An 18342-nucleotide genomic window follows, 5' to 3' on the forward strand; every position below is an offset into this window, starting at 1 on the left:
CTGTAACTGATGCTTTCCTTGTGGAATCCTGATACTGTTAGGATTGGCTAAAGTGCCAATAATGGTAAGTTTAGGATTTGCTAATGCAGACATTGGAATTCTCTCCATTGTATCCCAGCACCCCTCACAACATACCATAGGACATTCCTGCTCAGTCTTTTTTAAGAAGTCTATTTTCAGTGTGTGTGTGTGTGTGTGTGTGTGTTCAGAATGAAGTGAAACTTCAGCCTATTTGAAGAGACTGAAGTACACCTGGTCACTGGGGAGGCCTGATTCATTTCCCTCTGGCCTCTGACTTTAACCTGACCTTACTAGACCAGCTGCAGGCAGCAGTTAGGGCTGCTGTGCAACAAGCCCTTTCCCAGAGGGTGGCTCTGCATGCTCAGGATCACTCCTGTAGCGCTGGGCATTTGTCTCCCTGAGCCCCAGGAAAGCTACAATCAGGCTCCTTCACCCACTAGTTAGAGCTGACCCTGCTCAACTTTCTAAAAGTAGCCAAGGGTCCCACCCACACAACCTCACTCTTTTAATTTCTCAAATTACCCTTTAGTGCCCACAAGCAGAGTGAACATTGCCTTGTAATTTGTGTTGTCTTTGACAATTGAGGGAGACTCCTTGCTCCCAAGGGGCCTGTGCCTGGGGGAAGGGAAAATGGATGGAACAGATGGAAGGAGGACATTCAGGCATTACAGAGGATTGGAAAAAGTATGTGAGGGGATAAGGGGAGAAGAAATTGACCTTGGGTTTGTTCACAGAGCCTAGAGCTGTGTTGGGCTGGCAGCTGATGGTACAGAAATGCTGTAGTATCAAAGGTTTTGTTCTCATGGAGCTCTTCAGTCATAGACTGCTTCCCCCTCTGCATCCCCTGTCACAGCACACTGTTTGTTTTCAGATTCTGTGTGTTCAAACACTTCTGTGATTTAAAAAGTTTGAATTGCTCAGGAGCCAATAGGTGTAGCTGTCTCTCGTGTGTTTGACTCCGGTAGTGGTTTGTGTTCACATACTGACACAGCTGCTGCTTCTGACGTCAGGGAAAGTAGCCAGTATCTAACCTTTTCTAAACTGGGAGGGATCCATAAAGTCACTCTCCCTTCAGGGACAGCCAGTGATGTTTGTCTAATAAGTTTTGGGTGCAGGGTGCTGGGGGTTTGGTGTGGTTTAGGTTTCTTGGAGGCTGTGGGGTTTGGTGTGTTTTGTTGTGTTTTAATAACTGCATCTACAGTTACAGACCAGGGCACAACTGTGCTGAAAGGCTTGCTGTGCTGCTATCCAGCTCCTGCTCTTGGAGGCAGGAGAAACAGAGTGGCCAAGCTGCCTGTGAGCTGCTGTGCAGGTGATAGGGACCTTGTCTTTTTGAGCTGTGTGTGCTGCCTGAAGGGCCTGCCCTCAGCACCTGGAGCAGGGAAACAACCAGTGAATGCATTAAATGCTGTTATTGCAGCAGTGAATGCATGCAAGGAACTGCTCTGCTCACATCTGTCTCCTTTGCTTGCAACAAAGGCTGGTTTCAGTGCTAACTACTTTAAGTGCAAAACCAAAAGGTTTTCACTATTCAAGGGAGTTTTCTGCATATCAGAAACCAGGTTAAAAATTTGAAACGTGGACAATGAAACTCTGCAGTGGCAGGGAAACTCCCTCGGAATTCAGGGAACACAACAGGTCAAAAACTACCTTTCCAAATCAATGTATTGCTTTCTAGAGTAAGAAGAAAGGGTGTGAGCCCAAGTTGGGAACTTGATGCTGTTGGCTCTGTGGAAAGACTTTCGGATGTGAACAGAAGATAGAATGTGAGCCAGGAGTGCGTGGCAGATGGAATGCTTAGAAGGGCAGATTGTAGTACAAAGCATAGCACCTGTGTAAGTTGTGTGCTGCTGTAGAATGGTAAGGAAGTGTTTACATACTAAAAGAGAAGGGTTAGAATAGAGCAGAGAGGGGTACCTTATGGTTTTGGGACAGGAGTAATCTCTGAGTACTTGTTACAAGCTAGTAACTAGGTAGAATAGGGTTCAGCTGCACAATACCATTGTACTGTAAGTGAAGAGATTCCACAGGCACTCCCTGGAAAGGAGTTACCTCCTCTTATGTTAGGTGAGTGCTGAGGTTATTCCCCTGGGCTTTCTGTACTGATGGTGGAGAGCAGCTAACAGCTCATGTGACTCATTTGACTATAGATTGCTTGTTGGGAGGAATTGTGCCCCATGCATTATCAACTATAAAGAGTGGCAGCCTCTGTCTTGTTAGTCTGACCTTAGTGATGTGAATTCCACACTAGTGACTGTATTTCAGTTTTCCAGGGCTGTCCTTTTGTGTTCTCTTTTTTTCAGGCACTTCATGGCATCAGCAGAGCAATGCATTTAAGACTGATCAAAGCTTCTTTTTATTCTGTAGCTTGTAGAACGAGAGCCAATTGTGTGTCACCTGGACCTCCTAGAGCCACTGCGTGCTGCCCCAGAGGAGCTTCCTGATGAGTTTTTTGAAGTCACAGTGGATGATGTACGGAAACGTTTGGCACAGCTGCGGAGTGAGAGGCAAGTTCCCTTTCTGCTGGCTCCTGAGATTGCTCCATCTCCTTTTGCTGGGCAGAGTGACACTATGCACCTATAGCTGGCTGTGATCTCTGGGTAAAGGCTTGTAGCTAAATTACTGCATGTGGGGTTAGTGATCAGCACTGGAAATCTCTGTCCTTTATGCCATTTGACTTCAAGGGTTATGTCCTGTTGTTGTGATAGCATCCACCTTTTTGTGTGAATCAGTTAAGCACTTGTGAAACCATTGTCCCATACACATGGATGCTGAAAATCTCACCTCACCTTTCTTTCTTTCCTTCCTATTACTTCTGAAAGTGAAGCTGTTGCCTTTTTAATGAGCTGTGCTTTTTTTTGCCAGAGGCCCAAAGTAGTGGTCAGCTTCTCCTGCCTGTTTCGATCTGACTTCATGTTAACTGCTAGGAATTAAATGGTTGGAATTTGTGACTTGTGATGTACAGATGTACAAACACAATAATCCAACCTTCCCAAGAATAAATCCCACTGACTTCAGTAGTAGCCTAGTGGAGGTTTCAGCCACTAAGAAACCCCTTGTATTTTAAGTAACAGAATTAACCTTTTATTAGACCTCATCAGAAAAGACCAAAATTGAGACATTTACCCAAATGGTAATTAAGCAAATCAAACTTAGCCACAGATCAAGTTGTGAAAATGTTTGGCACACACACAAAGAGGGAGAAGTGTGTGTGGGCAGCTGGATTCACGGTGGAGTCTCTCCCTGTTCAAGTAGCTTACTGTCAAATGTTCATGATTTTACTGTACTCTTATTCCAATTCTGGGGTACAAAAAATCAGTTAAAATAAACTACCTTCCCTATCACAACAACATTTTGCTGTCTCTGTGTCCCTTAAAGAAAGTAATTTCATGAATGTACTTAGTTTCAAGTGGATCAAAATATTTCTTTAAATATTGCAAGCATTCTCTGAGACTGTGGGACAGCTTACTTTGCACTCTAACCAAGTCTGAGTTGAAATTTTTACTTAGAGCTGATTTTTTTCCCCACAGGCCACTGAAATCCACATGAGTACACAGATTGGCCTGAAAATTACTCTTCTGCTTGGCCTGAAAATTACTCTTCTGCTTGTGGGTCTGGAGTATTTAGTGGTACAAATGTAGGATCATTTGGTTGGGGGTTACTGGAATACAGGCCCCTCAAAAAAGACCTAATTTCCAAACTTGCTGATGCCTGTAATCCCTGTTCCCTTTACAACCAGGGATAAAAATAAAGGCAAGATGCACATGAAACTGATACCAGTTGGCTTCTGATCTCAGCTGCTGAATCTTAACAAAAGCTATCTGCATACAATGCAGTATTTGCAATGCAATTAGAATTTAATTCTGACTTCAGAAAGAACTGAGAATTTGTGTGAATCAGCAACGGAGGAGAGAAGGAATGGAGTGGGTCACTTTCATGTTTGCTTTTCAGACTGTGAAGTTGGCATTTTCAGAGCATCTTGGAGCGTGGTGTACCAGGGACAGTTGGTGAAGTTAAGCCTGTAGTTGTTTTGTTCAGCAGCTGTTCCTGTGATACGGTGGTGCTTCTTAAAAAGAAGTCCTTCACACTGTATAGGTGTAAGAGATTAACTGCTGAGTGGTTGTGCAGAATGACATGATCAAATGTTTCACCAAGATCTAGCCTAGTGAATTGGCTTTCAGAACTAAGTGCAAAGAGGAAAAAGGGACTAAAGTTGAAGATGGGATCTGTTGGATCTAAGCTTAATTCTTTACTTGCAGGAAAACACATAATTATGTTTTTGAAGTTACTGTTTCATTTTGAATACAGGTGGATTTTTTTCACCCACTTCTCCTTTTGAAGCACAGTCTACAGTTCTTGAATGATCTGAAACTTCTCATTTTTGCTTTGTTTCCCTGTTGCTAATTAATACCCATTAATTTCCTGTGCCAGCATTGATTTTCAGCTTCAGTAGCTCTTCTCCCTCCCTGGAGTAGTCATGTCCCACTTCAGTCTCTGTTTCTTTTCAGATTACTAAGTCCATCTCTTCTTAGGCAGTCTAAGCAAACATTCTCCCATTCTTTGTAATATCTTTTCTGGCATCTGGCATAGTGAACTCAATTTAAAAGTTGTACAAGACAAATAAATTTCTACAGCATTGCTGCTGCTGCTGCTCAGCAGTTCCGTGGATGAGATTTTTGGGTAGCGACCACAGGAGGTGGGGACAATACTGTGAGGGTTGAGCAGTTTTCATCAGCCCTGCTTGGACCTTTCACTTTCTTAATAAAAATACATCTTGAAATCACAGAAGTGACAGTTTGTCTTCCTCCCATGTATCTAGGAAACGTCTGGAAGAAGCTCCACTGATGACAAAATCTTTGAGGGATGCTCAGCAGAAGGAGAAGTTAGAGCGTTACCCAAAGGTAGCCTTTGTTCTTTTTCCAGTCCCTCTGGCTAGACCAGACTTGGGAGTTGAGTAACTTTGGGAATCAGTTGTGATCAACAGGATCTTGAGGGAGATTTTTCAAATTTCTGCCCCTGTTAATTGTTTGTGTGCACTTGTATGACAGTTGTACCATGTAAAATCAGCTGTCCCATAATGATCTGGTGAGTGGCAGGCAGTGTAGCTGCTTTTATTTTGGTCCAGATGTTTTAAACCCCCTGTGTGCTCATGTCAGTCTATATGACTGAACTTTCCTGACTGGCTCTTGCCTGTAGGCTTCAGCATTTTGGTAGTATCTCACTACAAATGAAATGAGAAGATGTTACAGATTGGACGTCTCTTACCCTGTAAATATGATCCTAATGCAGTTTTTTGTCTTTGGTAATTTATTGCAAAAAGAGCAGGAGGTTAAGTTCTCAAATTAAATGGCTTTTGACCAATGCTGGAAATAGAATTATAGGAGTTAGTTCAGCTGTATGGCAGGAGGATTCCTACTGCTGTGGGCACCTCAGGATGCTGATACTCCCTCTCTACGTATCCACGGGTGACTTTCTACTTTGTTTGTGCATCACTTAGCACAGGGATCTCCTACTGTCTGAGTATGAGCTGCAGCATCATACATCATGCTGTCTCTGTAGATCACTCTCTTACAGCCTTTGAAAGCCCAACAGCCCATGTCCTCTGAGGAGCTGCACACTGTTTGTTAGCCACTATGCTATTCTGCTCCTGCAGAGTAAATGTCTCAGATCTCCCCATTTAAAACCGAACTTGCTTGCAGATTCTAAACCAAGCTCAGAACAGCCATGAACAGCTGACTTAATGTGCTTTGCCTCTGACTTAGGTGGTGCTGAGAGTCCATTTTCCAGACCGTCATGTTCTGCAGGGGTTCTTCTGTCCTAATGAAACTGGTAAGAGCAACCCCCACTTCAGTCTGTGTAGCTGCAGCTATCCTCTCTCATCATTGATCAGTTACATGACAAAAGAGAGTGGCTGGACAGATCTTTTTGCTATCCAGAAAATTACACTGCTCTGAAAAAACAGCAGTCACTAGTTACACTGTCCTTACTGAGCTCCTGAATGGGGTGAGAGAAGAGTCTGAGGTAGTTGACTCACTTAAAGGGAATTTAATTCCAGGACTACTTAGAGACTGTCAGGCTACTCTGTGGCAAAATACTTGTGCTCGGGCAACTGTTCCACTTGATATTTCATTGTTTGTGTCCAAATGGTGTGCTACTGTGATGAGTTTGGGCACTTCTCTATGTTAATGCTTAAAAAGTTTGGGGCAAAACCCAACACACCCTCCTCCAATCCAAAACAAATGCAAACAATTGGGAAGAGGGAAAGAAGAGACTTCACCTGCTGCAGTGAGAATAACAGGGGACAAACCTTTTTGCCTCCCTCAGTTCCTGAAAGTTGCTCAGACCATACACCAGGTACCTCTTGCTCTTGTACCTGGAGCTCCTCTTATTCTCAGCTGGCAATGATGGTTACCCACATGATTTTTTGATACTTCTATATGGAACAAGAACTAATAACTAGTCTCACCAGAGTCTCACCTGGCTGGCCTGTACAAATCTTGCAGCTGCTTTTGGGTTTCCTAGGAAGAACTTCACTGGCATCCTTAGATTTTGCTGACAGACCAGCATGTCTTAAGTGGGATTTTCTTGTTTATTTTTTCTCTTTTCTCCAAGACATTTGTAATGATAAAAATGTTCTTTGGAGGAAAAGGCAATCTACAGACATGGTAGAGGGCAATTCTGCTGGTACAGGTTAGCCATTCTGCCCAGCATCCAAAGAAACAAATGTAATTCAGCAAACCTTTCTGTCCTTTCTTCACAGTTGGCATTTTGAGAGACTTTGTGAGAAGCCACCTTGCAGATGCAGACTTGCCATTTTACTTGTGTGAGTGTTGTGCTGGTGGTAATATTTAGCCTTACTTGAAAAAGCCTGTTCCTGGCCATGCTGCATGACAGATCTTGTGCTGCCATGAGATATGGCCCAGGGAGGAATTCCTTCCCTAAATACAGACTCAGAGTGCAAAGAAGGTGTAACCTGCTCACGTAGCCACATCATGCTTCTGCCTAATAAGAAGCCAATGTGGGCAGTGAGAATGTGTCACTCCTTTAAAGAGCAGTGCTTCCTCCCATACCTGCTGTATTTATTGTTTTGGTTGCTGGGTGGTCCTGTTTTGTAACTTGTTTTTTAACTTCAGTTATTGCACCTCCCAGAATCATCTTGAACGATGAAAGTTTGACGCTCTTTGAGGTAAGGACTGACACGTGTGCTCTGTGATTCTCTCCACTTGCTGCTGCCCTTTACCCTGCCATATGCCTTTGCTACTTCTAAAAGAAGCTGTATAGTGGTGTGAGCCCTGACTAATGGACCCAGGTGTTTTGGAGCACAAGCTCTTCACCAGAAGAGGTCCACCTTGTGCAACAATATGCACTGGCGTATTGTGCAGGGTGGGAGGGGGGTTCATATTGTTTCTAACACTACGGAGTCTGAACTGTATTTAACCTTGAAATGTTGTTACAAGAGCTGAGCTAATGGGAGTTTGATATATCTGTAGCTGGACTGGTATAGTAGATGTGAGACTGGATTTAGATAGGTTACTGTTTGCAATTTCTCCAGCAGAAGCTTGAGGCTGTTATTTGGCAGACATCTGACCTTTTTGATAATCACTGTGTGAGAATTTATTTTAAGCCAGCTTGTACATTAAGGAATTTGTACTCTCCATGTGTAACTTTGCTCAAAGGCTGAAATACAGTTTTTCAAATCCGGATTCCTTGACTGTAAATCACAAGGCCTTAGGAGACTGACTGAGGGATTTTGGCTGTGACTTTGCCTCAGCTCAGGCTGTTCAAAATGTGCTGTCCTTCAGAACCTCATGGATGTTTGTAAAGCCATGCACTGAAGATCACTTGCAGGGTAAAGGGTCAAACAAACTGCAGTGAGAGTTTTTGCTTGATGCCCCCAAGGGAGCAGGAGGAGTGGGGTAGGGAGAAGGATAGAGAAAGGAACTTTTCAGGCAGCATGGTGAATTAGGTAGGGATTAGCATACCTCTGAAGTTGTTTGTAATGGAGCTTTCCAAATTTCACAACTTCCTGACCAGGCCATGTGGAAGAGATAGACATGCAGCTGCTTTTAGACTGTTGAATGTTCAGGGAAGAAAAGTGTGAATCTCCGTGTTCACTGTGGGAAGTCTCTCCCCTTCCTACTACCCTGTTAAGAATTCTTTGCCGAAATTTGAAGTTTAGAAAGTGTGTTTTTGATGTTGGAGTTCCTCATATTGTCATCATGCCTGTGACAGGTTTAGCTTTCTAGGGAGTCCTGAGGCTCTTAGGGGTCACAGTCCTGTTTGGTTCTGTGGTTCAGGAATTGCTGTGCAGTAACTCTCAGCCTCCACCCAGCTTCCCAGCATGAGGGCTGATGCTTCTATCAGCCTTCCTACACTCTCCTTGACCATGGCCTCTCTTGGAGTGTGCAGTGTGCATGGCTGTGCTTTTCCCACTGACAGGAATGGGACAGTGTGTGTGTTGGTAAGACATAATGTCATTGTGGGTGGGGAGAACAACCATTTTTTCTTTTTAGAGTCATTTTGGATATTTTAATTCATAATGAAAATACCAGTGGAAAGTGCTTTGTGTGCTTGAGCCAGGAGGTTTTGCCATTTGGGCATGAAGGAAGTTCTTCCTCTGCCTTGTGCCATCTCACCCACATCTGCCACCCAAAACACTGTCTCCAGGCACACATTCAAAGGAAGAGCAAATAAAAAAATGCTCTGCACTTGTTGGCAGTTCTGAGGCAAGGGAAGTAGGTGTGGAACTGTGTTTAATATAGACTGGTCAGACATGGCACATCCACACTTCTCTCAGCCCTTCTCTGTCTCTCCTTTTTCTTTCTCTTCATTTCCTTTGGTTCTATGCTGTCATGTCTGAGCACACCCCTCACTTAGAATTCCTTTACACATATTCTAATGTGGGGTTTGGAAAGCTTTTTGTCATCACCCCAAAGCGGGGTCTCTCTGCAGCTCTCACCAGCAGAGGTTTCCTGTATAAAATGGGTGTTTTTCTGTCTTGTTCTAAGATTTGGCTGGGATGTGTTCCCAGATTTCCTGTCTCAGCCTTCAGACTTGTGTCCCTAGAAAATATATTGCTTTCTTTTCAGTCTCTCTGTAGGAAGTGAAATTCTCCCACACTCCATAGGCTGCATTTTCCTCTTGACTCTCACGGACATCAAACTTTGGCACTCTTTATTTTTTCTTTAAGATAGGTGCTTGTTAGTTTGCTTTAAGTGCATCCTAGATGCTGAAGACTCAAATTTTGCCTCTGTAATGAACCTTTGTCCTATTCTCAGTTAATTTTTTATTAGATGCTTTGTCGCTCCTTCAAATTCGAGGTACTTTCCTTTCTGACACTGCATTCTTCCACTGTCTTCTGTCAGTGTTGGGCATTACACTGCTTATGTGCCTGTCCTTACCACCTTGAAATCTCCTTTGACCATTTTCTTCCTCTTTTTCAATTAGCTTCTAAATCCTTTGTTTACTATACTCATTCCACAAAGAAAAGGAGGTTTCTATGACTTCTCAGTACACTTGAATGCAGCACCCTCTTTGCTGACCTGTGTCTGCCTCTTACTCAGCCAGCTCTGATGCTGTCTTCATTCTCTGTTGTTAGCTTTGGTCTGTCTTCTAAATAAAGTTCAGAATCCTCTGCTTGCCCTTGTTTGCCCTTTGTCTCCCCCACTTTCCCCTGCTCTTTTTATTTTCTGCATACATCTAACGTTTCTCTGGATGTCTTTTGAAGCATAACTTGTTCAGTGGAACACCACAGAAATAATTGGTTTTCCTTGTCTTTGAATCAGAAACTTTATGGGAGGAATTTTGTTTAATTTGCTGTGTCAAAGCCTTTGTTCTATACCTGGCACCATTGCTTGCGCTTGTTACATGTGTGGCAATTTCCCAGTTTCTTATTTGTGACATTTACTGTGGAATTCATTCCTCACAGCAGCTCTCTGAAACATAAAAGTGTTAAATTGGTGCTCTGTAAAGACTTCGAGGTGCCTTACAGCCCAGTCTTTTGGAATCCCTTAGAAATCACAACTTGGTGAAGAACTTGGTCAGTGTTAGTGTCAAGCATCTTCAATTTGTAGTGACTTGCCTGAGACTGAAATGCTTGCTATGGCACATGGCAAAGGTGCAAAGCCTTGACTTCAGTACAGAGCTGGGACTGTTCATAGAATCATATAATGGAATTATGGTTTTAGGTTGGAAGAGACCTTGAAGATCACCTAATTCCACCCCTTCACCATGGGAAGGGACAACTTCCACTAGAACTGTTTGCTTAGAGCCCTGTCCAACCTAGCCTTGATTGCTTTCAGGAATGGGGCATCCACAGCCTCTCTAGGCAACCTGTTCCAGTGCTTCACCACCCTCACAATAAGTTCTTCCTTTTAACTAATTTAAATCTGCCCTCTTGCAGTTTAAAAGCATTACCAAGAGGCAGTGTTTGCAGCAGGCCCTGCTTAAAACTCTGGCCCTGTCTTTCCTGTAGGTCCTCTTTGAGTACTGAAAGGCCACCAGAAACTCTCCCTGGAGCCTTCTCTTCTCCAGGCTGATCAACCCCAACTCTCTCAGCCCGACTTCAAAGGAGGAGGTTCAAAATGTGGTGCTCAGGAGTTGAACGTTCTGCAAATTGACCACTTTGGGAGATGATTTTTTCTCTTTTCTCACTTCCTCTGTGTCAACACAAAAGAAGAATAACATCCAGTTAAGATAAAGGGTGGGAAATCCAATGCTGATTTAAGAATTCTTTGTTGTCCATGTAGCAGTGTAGTTAAATTGTGATTAGAAAGCAGTTGTGTTGAGAATTTTGGGCATGACTGAAACAAACAAAATGATTACAGTTATTCGAAAAATGTGGAAAGCAAGTAAAATCTCATGCTTAAAATACTTTTAGGGATTGTAACATTACAAAGAGCTAATTATTGCTTTACTTAGCAGTTGCATGGCTTGGCATTTTCTTCTTAACCAGCTGGCTCTGGGTAGGTAAATGTGATTAATGCATGTGTGGAAGAAAATAATTTGAGCTTCATCTGCATCTTGGTGAGCTCTTGGGATGACTGTTACAGCTCTAGAGCAAAGCCTTACAGTGATAAAATTCATCAGCTCATTACTGAATAGTAGTCAAACCCAAAAGGACCTCCTTCCCCAAACCCAAATATTCTGAATGAAACGGATAACAGAATGAAGAACATCACCGTGTCACTGTATGAAACCAGAGCTGCTTCCACGTTGAACAATCTGTGCAGATCTGGCCTCTTGTATTAAAAAGGAACTGGTAAAAGTGCAGACAAGGGGAGGTGAAGATTATCAGAGGTTTGGAATGGCTCCTGCATAAGTAGGACTAAGTAGGCTAGGACTTGTCAGCCTGCAAAAAACACATAACTGGAAAAGAAATATATCAAGTAGAAGCTGTAAGGGGTTGATTTCTTACTCCCACACAAGAGTGGCATCAAGTGACTTGAGCAGAAGCTAGAATAGATGGAAGAAGGTAGTTGTTCATGCAACAGAAGTATTTTCTTTACAAAAAATAACGATTTTTAAAAGTTAAATTACATTCAGGGAGGCTTTAGCCTTGCCTGCAGGGCCCTGGGGCACTGGAAATGAGTGCTTGACTTGATCCAAATGCTTGAGGCTAGCACCACTGCTCTGATGAGGTGGGCAGAAGTTTAGCAATAAGGGATGACACATGTCACTGGATGGGCAAGAAACAGCAAGGGAATTGATCTGTGTGAGGAGCAAAGAAATGTAATGTATGTTCAGGGTGAGATGCAAGAAGGAAGAAGGCTGCAGGGGCTGAGGTGACTTGGAAAGATAAAACAGAATGAAGAAAGGAAGCAGAAATCTGTGCCTGGACAGGGCTGGGTTCCACTGTCTAGAGTTAGATTTTGAGGCAGTGGCTTCTGGCCTGCCAGGAATGAGTGCTGGGGGAAGTGCACATGTGCACTGCAGCCTTCAGGTGCGTGTAAAATGGCCATTATTCAAAATGGGCTTGCAGATTGGAAGAGCTGCATTGTAATGCCAGCGGCCATGTAGCCTGCGTCCCTTGCCTGGGGCCCTTCAGCCCTTTCAGGTCATGGTTTGTTATGGCAGGAATGATTCTCTGTGTTTATAAACATTTTATTTGGATGAAACATCAAACAGGAAAAAACAATTCCTGCAGAGAACTTGTCATACCATTCTGCTTACCCATACTGCTTGTCAGAGACCGCAGTGCTCTAACCCACCAGGATGGTGCCTTAGCCCAGTTGAGGTCAGCTGATTCTGGGGGAAGCTTTGCTCCCCCTTACTAGTGTCAATCCTTTTCATCTTTAACTTTCTTCTGGAGTCACTGAAGACCCCGTGCTCTAATGTCTTCTGCTTGGATAGGCTTCCCCTTCTTTTGCTGCAGATCTGTGTGCTTGGCAGGGGCTGAAGGGGGCTTTCTTCTCGGGGAAGAAACAGGCGCGGAAGTTGCTCTGGCTTTGGTGCCCCTGGCAACTGTGTTATTGTTGGATGCCCTTTTTATAGGCGGCTGTTACTAATCTGGCTGCTTTGCCAGAGCCATGCTGCTCTCAGTACAAATGACACTGGCCCAGACCAGGAGCAAGAGAGGTGATATTTCTGGGTGTGAGCCAGGTGGGGCAGCTCTGGGGACAGGTCTTGCTCACCCCTTCTCACTTGCTCTCTGTTGTCGCCTTCCAAACTATGAAATCTTCAATCTGGGAAGTGCAGCCCTTCACTCACTGCAGGGCTGAGGGCTACAGAGCAGTGCCTGGTCCTGCACTGGATGGGCTCTCTGTGGGTGGGTTACGTGAAGAGTTTGCCCCTTTCAGGCATTGTGTGGTCTGTAGAAGGAAAACCTTTTCTACTTTAGTCAGAGATCCCCTTCTGTTCCCATTATCTGGAAGCAAAGAGATGAAAAGACAGAGCAGCCCTGTAGAAATAGAAGAGGCACATGGTTAAGGTATTCTGTAAAATGTGTGGCTTTTGGGTGGAGGAAGTGCTGTGGAGTGTGCAGTTCTTCTGGATGTTGGGGAAAAAAGAGGGCATGGGTAAAATGACAGAACAGCTGATTTCTTAAGCCTTTTTGAGAATGTGTGAAAGGTTGAGGAGGGAGATTGTCAGCTCTGTAGAGTTGTCCAGTTGTATCACCCAAGTGCCAAAATTCACAGCTGTTGCTACAGATACATCGTGTCAGAAGTGTTAGCAATAGCCACCTGGAATGCTTTGCACCTGATGTGGTTCTCTTGCAAAGGCAATGTTCAGGTTCTCTTGCCTGCACATAACCTGGCACTTGATTTTAATGGGATATCTACCCTGTCCTATCTGTCCATTTCCATTTTTTCAACATTAAACTGTCATATTATCAGGCTGTTCACTCTTTCATAGATGTCTTACCTGAGCAGAAGATAACACACTAAAATAGAGCGAGTCCTCAGGTGCTTCATGGAACACCTCTGGAGTGTGTATTCATTGTTCAGGAGTAAAGTGACTCTCAGGGGAATCAAATACAATCACAAGGAATATTGCACTGAACTCTAATTGTTTCAGTGATAATTATGAGCTATAACTGCGATTGTGTGAGCCTTGGAAGTCCTGACTTTCATACATGAGATTGTGGTTTATTCTTCTTTTGCTCTCAGGGACTCCTGAGATTCTTTTTCACAAATACGGTGCTTAGACTCTCGAGAAACAGAAAATGACAAATTGTTAAAAACCCCCAAAGAGAAAAGGAATGTCTTCTCAAAATACATGGCACTGTCATGATTAAACATAAGTGAGCTGTTATTATGTTTAAGTAGGACTGTGGCAAAGAAGCACCCACTTACTTATTCCCCTCAGCTACTTAATTGCCTTCTGCTTTCTCCTTTTCTTTGAGAAATGTCTTGCTACAGAGGGAATTCTAGCAGCATCCTCCAAGGATATGGGAATCCTCTCCATGAATTTCAAAAGGATTTTCTAGAAACTTGACAATCTTTGCTGAGACTGTCAGAGGCAGAGCCTGCTTGAGCCCAAACACAGTGTCCTGAACACTGACCGCTACCATCTTAGGTGTTTTCAGAACTCATTGTCCTGGAGACTGTGACTGATGGTGTCACGTCCCCACCCTCTGCTAGGGTAGAGGGTAGAGTGGCTTCTGTGGAAGCCTGGGAGTTGGTTGTTTGAGATTGCTTGTCCAGTGTCACACATGAATCATGGAGCTGCACCTAGCTTTCCTAAGTCTTCAGTTAGCATTTATCCTCCTCTCTGTAGACTTCCTCGCTGTCTGAGGTAGTAATGCAAGCCCATTCTAGTATTTATGAGAGACTGAAATTTGTGTTGAAGCCAATAACAGGAGTCACTGCAGATGGTGGAGTACCATATTATCAACACTTCTACTCTCTCTCCACCCTCTCACTCCATTCCAGCTGATAGATTGGAGCTGCATTCATTAAATCTGATGACTTACAATGAAGGGAGAACCTTTACACTGCAAGCAGAATTGGGGAAAAAGGCAAATATTGTCAACTTGTTTGCCAAGATGCTTGGGCAGAAAGAACTGTCTGAAGTGAATTCTCCCAAAATATGTGTGTATTTACAGTATAGTGAGCACACAGATTGGCAGCAACATGAAGTTTTTGGAACCCATAAAGACTTCAAGGCATTGCTTTGATTTTTTTCTTATTGCTGGTTTTGCTGGCTGCCTTCTCCTCGTGTCCCTTGAAGTGTTTTATAATGTTCTGCTCTCCAGAACTGATCAACTGCAGGCTTCCCTGTTGTAGCGCTTGGCTTTGGCTTCCTTGTAGCTCTGGTTGCTTGTTTGTGTTTTTCTAGGCTAGCTGAGTGTTTCAGAGTTGTTCATTAGCTTCTTTCTCCTCCCAGAAACAGGCACTTGGGTAGTGCATATCTGGGGTGCATTAGTGGAAGAAAGATCATTGATTGCTGAGTTAATAGTAAGGAAAGAGCAGAAGGTAAGAATACCACCCGCTGGAAAACTCAAGGCAGCAAAGAGGGGCAGGAGCCCATCATCTGTCTTCAGTGCAGCTAAAGAAATCTGCAGGCTTCCACATAAATATTTAGATCTTCTAATCAGATCTTAGAGTGCATGGAGTGTTTCCTCTGGTGTGTACCGTGGGGCAGAAATCCAGGGGAGCTGTTTGTTTCTTTCTTAGCCTTTGGTTCTGTTTCCATATCCTAGTTGTTAATGACAGCTTGGGCAATACATCTGGCACGCTCCCTCAGTGGAACCAGCCACGAATTGAGCAGTGTGAAGCCCTCTCTTGCTTTTGGCAAGAGTCTAATGCAATTTCAGAAAAAATTACTTCATCAGAGTCAGCTCGTCGGAGGCATTTCCAGTGGCAGGCCTTGCGGTTATTCCACTCACTAGCAAAGAAAATGGTGATTAGTAATGGAATTCACACAGCCCAGAGAATGGCATTCGTTTTCCTGCGTGGTCTTAGCCCTTTAGCATTCAGGGTTTTCTCACCTGACTAGATTTTGGTAGCAATCTTACCTCCTGCTAATCTTGTGAGGCCTGTTAACCATGCTGGCAGAGGCTGTCTCATACAGGCTGCCCAGGGGGCTTCTGGAGTCTCCCACTCTGGGGGTATTCAGGATGTGCCTGGATGAGTTCCTGTGTGGTCTGGTATAGGTGATCCTGCTCTCGCAGGGGGTTTGGACTGGATGATCTCTTGAGGTCCCTTCCAGCCCCTAGCATTCTGTGATTCTGTGCTTGCATTTGAAGCTTGCTGGCTTCAAGTGAAGCGAGGCACATCAGCCCAGATGAGGGCTTTCCTTGTATGACTGAGTTTAGGGTGGAAATTCTGCCCAAGATCTCCTCTCTGAGGCTGGATCTTTTTGATCTCAGCTCAAGGGCTCAGTGAATGCTCTTTCTACCTGGATTCCTTCTTAAGTAGCCTTTTCAAATCTTATCTTTGCCTTATGAATTTTCAATGTCCCGTGCCCTAGCTGGTTCAGACCTCCTCTGTGTTGGCTGCAGAATATGCATCTCCTTTGGCAGTTGCAGTCCACATTGAGCAGCTTTGTTCTCAGGTTATAAACACGAAGCACTTAGTCAGTTTGCCCCTTTCACCATGGCTGTAGTGTTTATTTCTGTTCCAGCGATGCTTTGCAGCCTTGCTGGAGAAGCTTTTGATCCACCGGCTTTCCGGTTGAATTTTCCAAGAGCCAGTTTATGTGTTTGGGGTGTGTGTAGTGTGCAGTATTTCATGTTGGTAGCTTGGGTTTCTCCTTCCATGCGCGTGTTCCTTTGAAGTGCTTATTTTCTTATTCATCTTTTAACATCAAACCAACAGCAGACCTGTGGCACTCTAATCTCTTCAGATCATGTAACGGAAAGAATGCTTCTCATTCTGGCAGCTGCAAGTTCCCCTTAGACAGCAGTCTCTGCCTGGGCTGAAAGCATCACTCTGGCAGTGAGCAGAATAACTGCGTGGTAACAATAAATGTATTTTGCAATCCTGGGTTCCAGGAGTTTTTTGCATGTCTGTGTCTGGAGCTACCTAGTGAAGGAGGAAGTATTGAGATGTTATTTGGGGAGAGTGCTGCCTAAAATCCATTCCGTGCTGTTGAGAACGATTTGCTTAAGACAGGCAGTAAAACAAAGCAGGAATGTTTCTCTTGTGTATCACAGCTGGATGCCGGGGGAGTGTTGTTCTAGCGCAGATATTTTTGTCATGGAATGCAAGACGCAGTAGCCCCAGCGTGCCACTCCGCAGCCAGGATGCCCTGCTGTCACAAACCACGCTCACCGCTGTGGTGTCTGAGGAGCTGCACTCTGCCCCTCTGAAATAAAACTTGGAGTGCCTTAGCTGCATAGTTTAAGACTGCCTTTACGACGGCTGGTCTTCAGATCACAGAAGTGGAAAACGTTCCTTTAAATCTCTGCCACAGTAACTAAGCAAATTGATGAAGCTGTGTTACTTAGGTCTTTTCATCAAGTCTGAGGAGTTGGTCGTTTGGAATGATACTCCATAAAAGGGAGAACAGAAAGCAGGTCATTGGCTGCTTCAATTTCTTGCCTCATCAGTGACTTTCTGATCCCTTCAGAAGAAAGCTGTCCTGTGATTAAGGGCTCGGATGGGACTCTGGAGACTTACATACTTAGCTCTTGCTTCTGCTGCTGGCCGGTGTGACCTGGAATGTTATTTAATCTCTTTAGGTCTCAGTTTTGCATCTGTACAAAACAAAAGCCCAGACCAGCCCCAAACCCTCATATTTCCTTGCATTTTCAGTTCTATGACATGTTGCTGCTCACTACATATATATAATTGTGCAGTAGAACACCATTTTCAATTGGATTTCTAGGTGCTGTTGCAATAGAAATAATCTAACTGTATTGTGTAAATATGCCTTGCACAGCATGGTTTGAACATTATAATTGGACAGATAATAACATCTTTTTTTCCAAGTCAGAATTACATTGTATCTTTGGCTGGAAATCAAAGCAGAAAGGAAGAGAAATGCTGGATATTTGAGTACAGTAACTAGCTGTTGGCTCAGTCCTATTGTAGTAATTCTTCACATAAAACTGAACAGAGTGTTTTGAATATTTGTTTCAAACAGCCTGTGATTCTTTTGGTCAATCTGACTGGCCCAGTGGGACTCTAAATGGTTTCTAAATCTGTGTTGATTGACAGATACTCATACAAGAACCCTATGCAGTGAGGTTAAGAACTGCAGAGGGTTTCTTCTAGAGGCATGGACATATGAACATTAGAACAACTGCAAATGAGGAAATAGCAGATAACTTGAATATAGTTTTCAGGTAAGGATCTGCTCAGTATTTGATCCTTGCATTCTTAAACAGTGTTAGAGAAGAATAAAGGATCCAGCTTTGGGTTTGTATGTTTTCCTGGACTGCAGCTACTAAAGCCTTCTCATCTTCATGCCAAGACATTCTTTGGCCAGTGGGATCATTCCACTGGCTGGTTTTGTTTTTATTTTTTTTTCTTTCTTTTTCCTTTCCAGTGTGAAATTGGTGCTGATTTGAATACTTTAGTGTTACAAAAAAATCTCAGACAGCATTCTGTCCTGCCAGTGACTGGCTGGAGAATTCCTGGGGTGATCGGTGAGATGTAGCTTAGCCGCCTTCCATACTGAACCCTCAGTAAGTGCTGAAATTGGGATGATACCCGAGAATTCTGCACAAAGGAGGCTAGACAAAGGGTTGTATGAATGAGCCAATAGTCTTTTGAATTAAAGAACTTACTGGATGTAAATCTGGCAAGAGGAGACTCTGTGTTGGCTGACCCCTAGGAAAGGATAGAGATGCAGGGAAATGAGCCATGGGAAGGAGGTTGCGTTCTGTATACTTGTGAGCTGCTGTCTAGTGCCTTAAAGTTTCTTTCAATTAAA

The 18342-nt window shown here is 43.8% G+C and overlaps 1 protein-coding gene across 2 annotated transcripts in view; it reads left to right on the forward strand.

Moving 5' to 3' along the window:
* The window catches only part of ASPSCR1 (ASPSCR1 tether for SLC2A4, UBX domain containing), a 42703-nt gene that overhangs the window by 17466 nt on the left and 6895 nt on the right, over window positions 1-18342 (forward strand). For both annotated transcript variants that reach the window (XM_068151358.1, XM_068151359.1), the window contains 5 exons: window positions 2389-2528; window positions 4841-4922; window positions 5784-5850; window positions 6782-6844; window positions 7155-7207. In XM_068151358.1, the coding sequence (XP_068007459.1) occupies window positions 2389-2528; window positions 4841-4922; window positions 5784-5850; window positions 6782-6844; window positions 7155-7207 (405 nt within the window). The remainder of the gene's footprint in view (window positions 1-2388; window positions 2529-4840; window positions 4923-5783; window positions 5851-6781; window positions 6845-7154; window positions 7208-18342) is intronic.

The sequence above is a fragment of the Melanerpes formicivorus genome, unplaced genomic scaffold, assembly GCF_026170545.1.
Source record: "Melanerpes formicivorus ecotype bairdi unplaced genomic scaffold, bMelFor1.0.p_v2 SCAF_21, whole genome shotgun sequence".
NCBI lineage: Eukaryota > Metazoa > Chordata > Aves > Piciformes > Picidae > Melanerpes > Melanerpes formicivorus.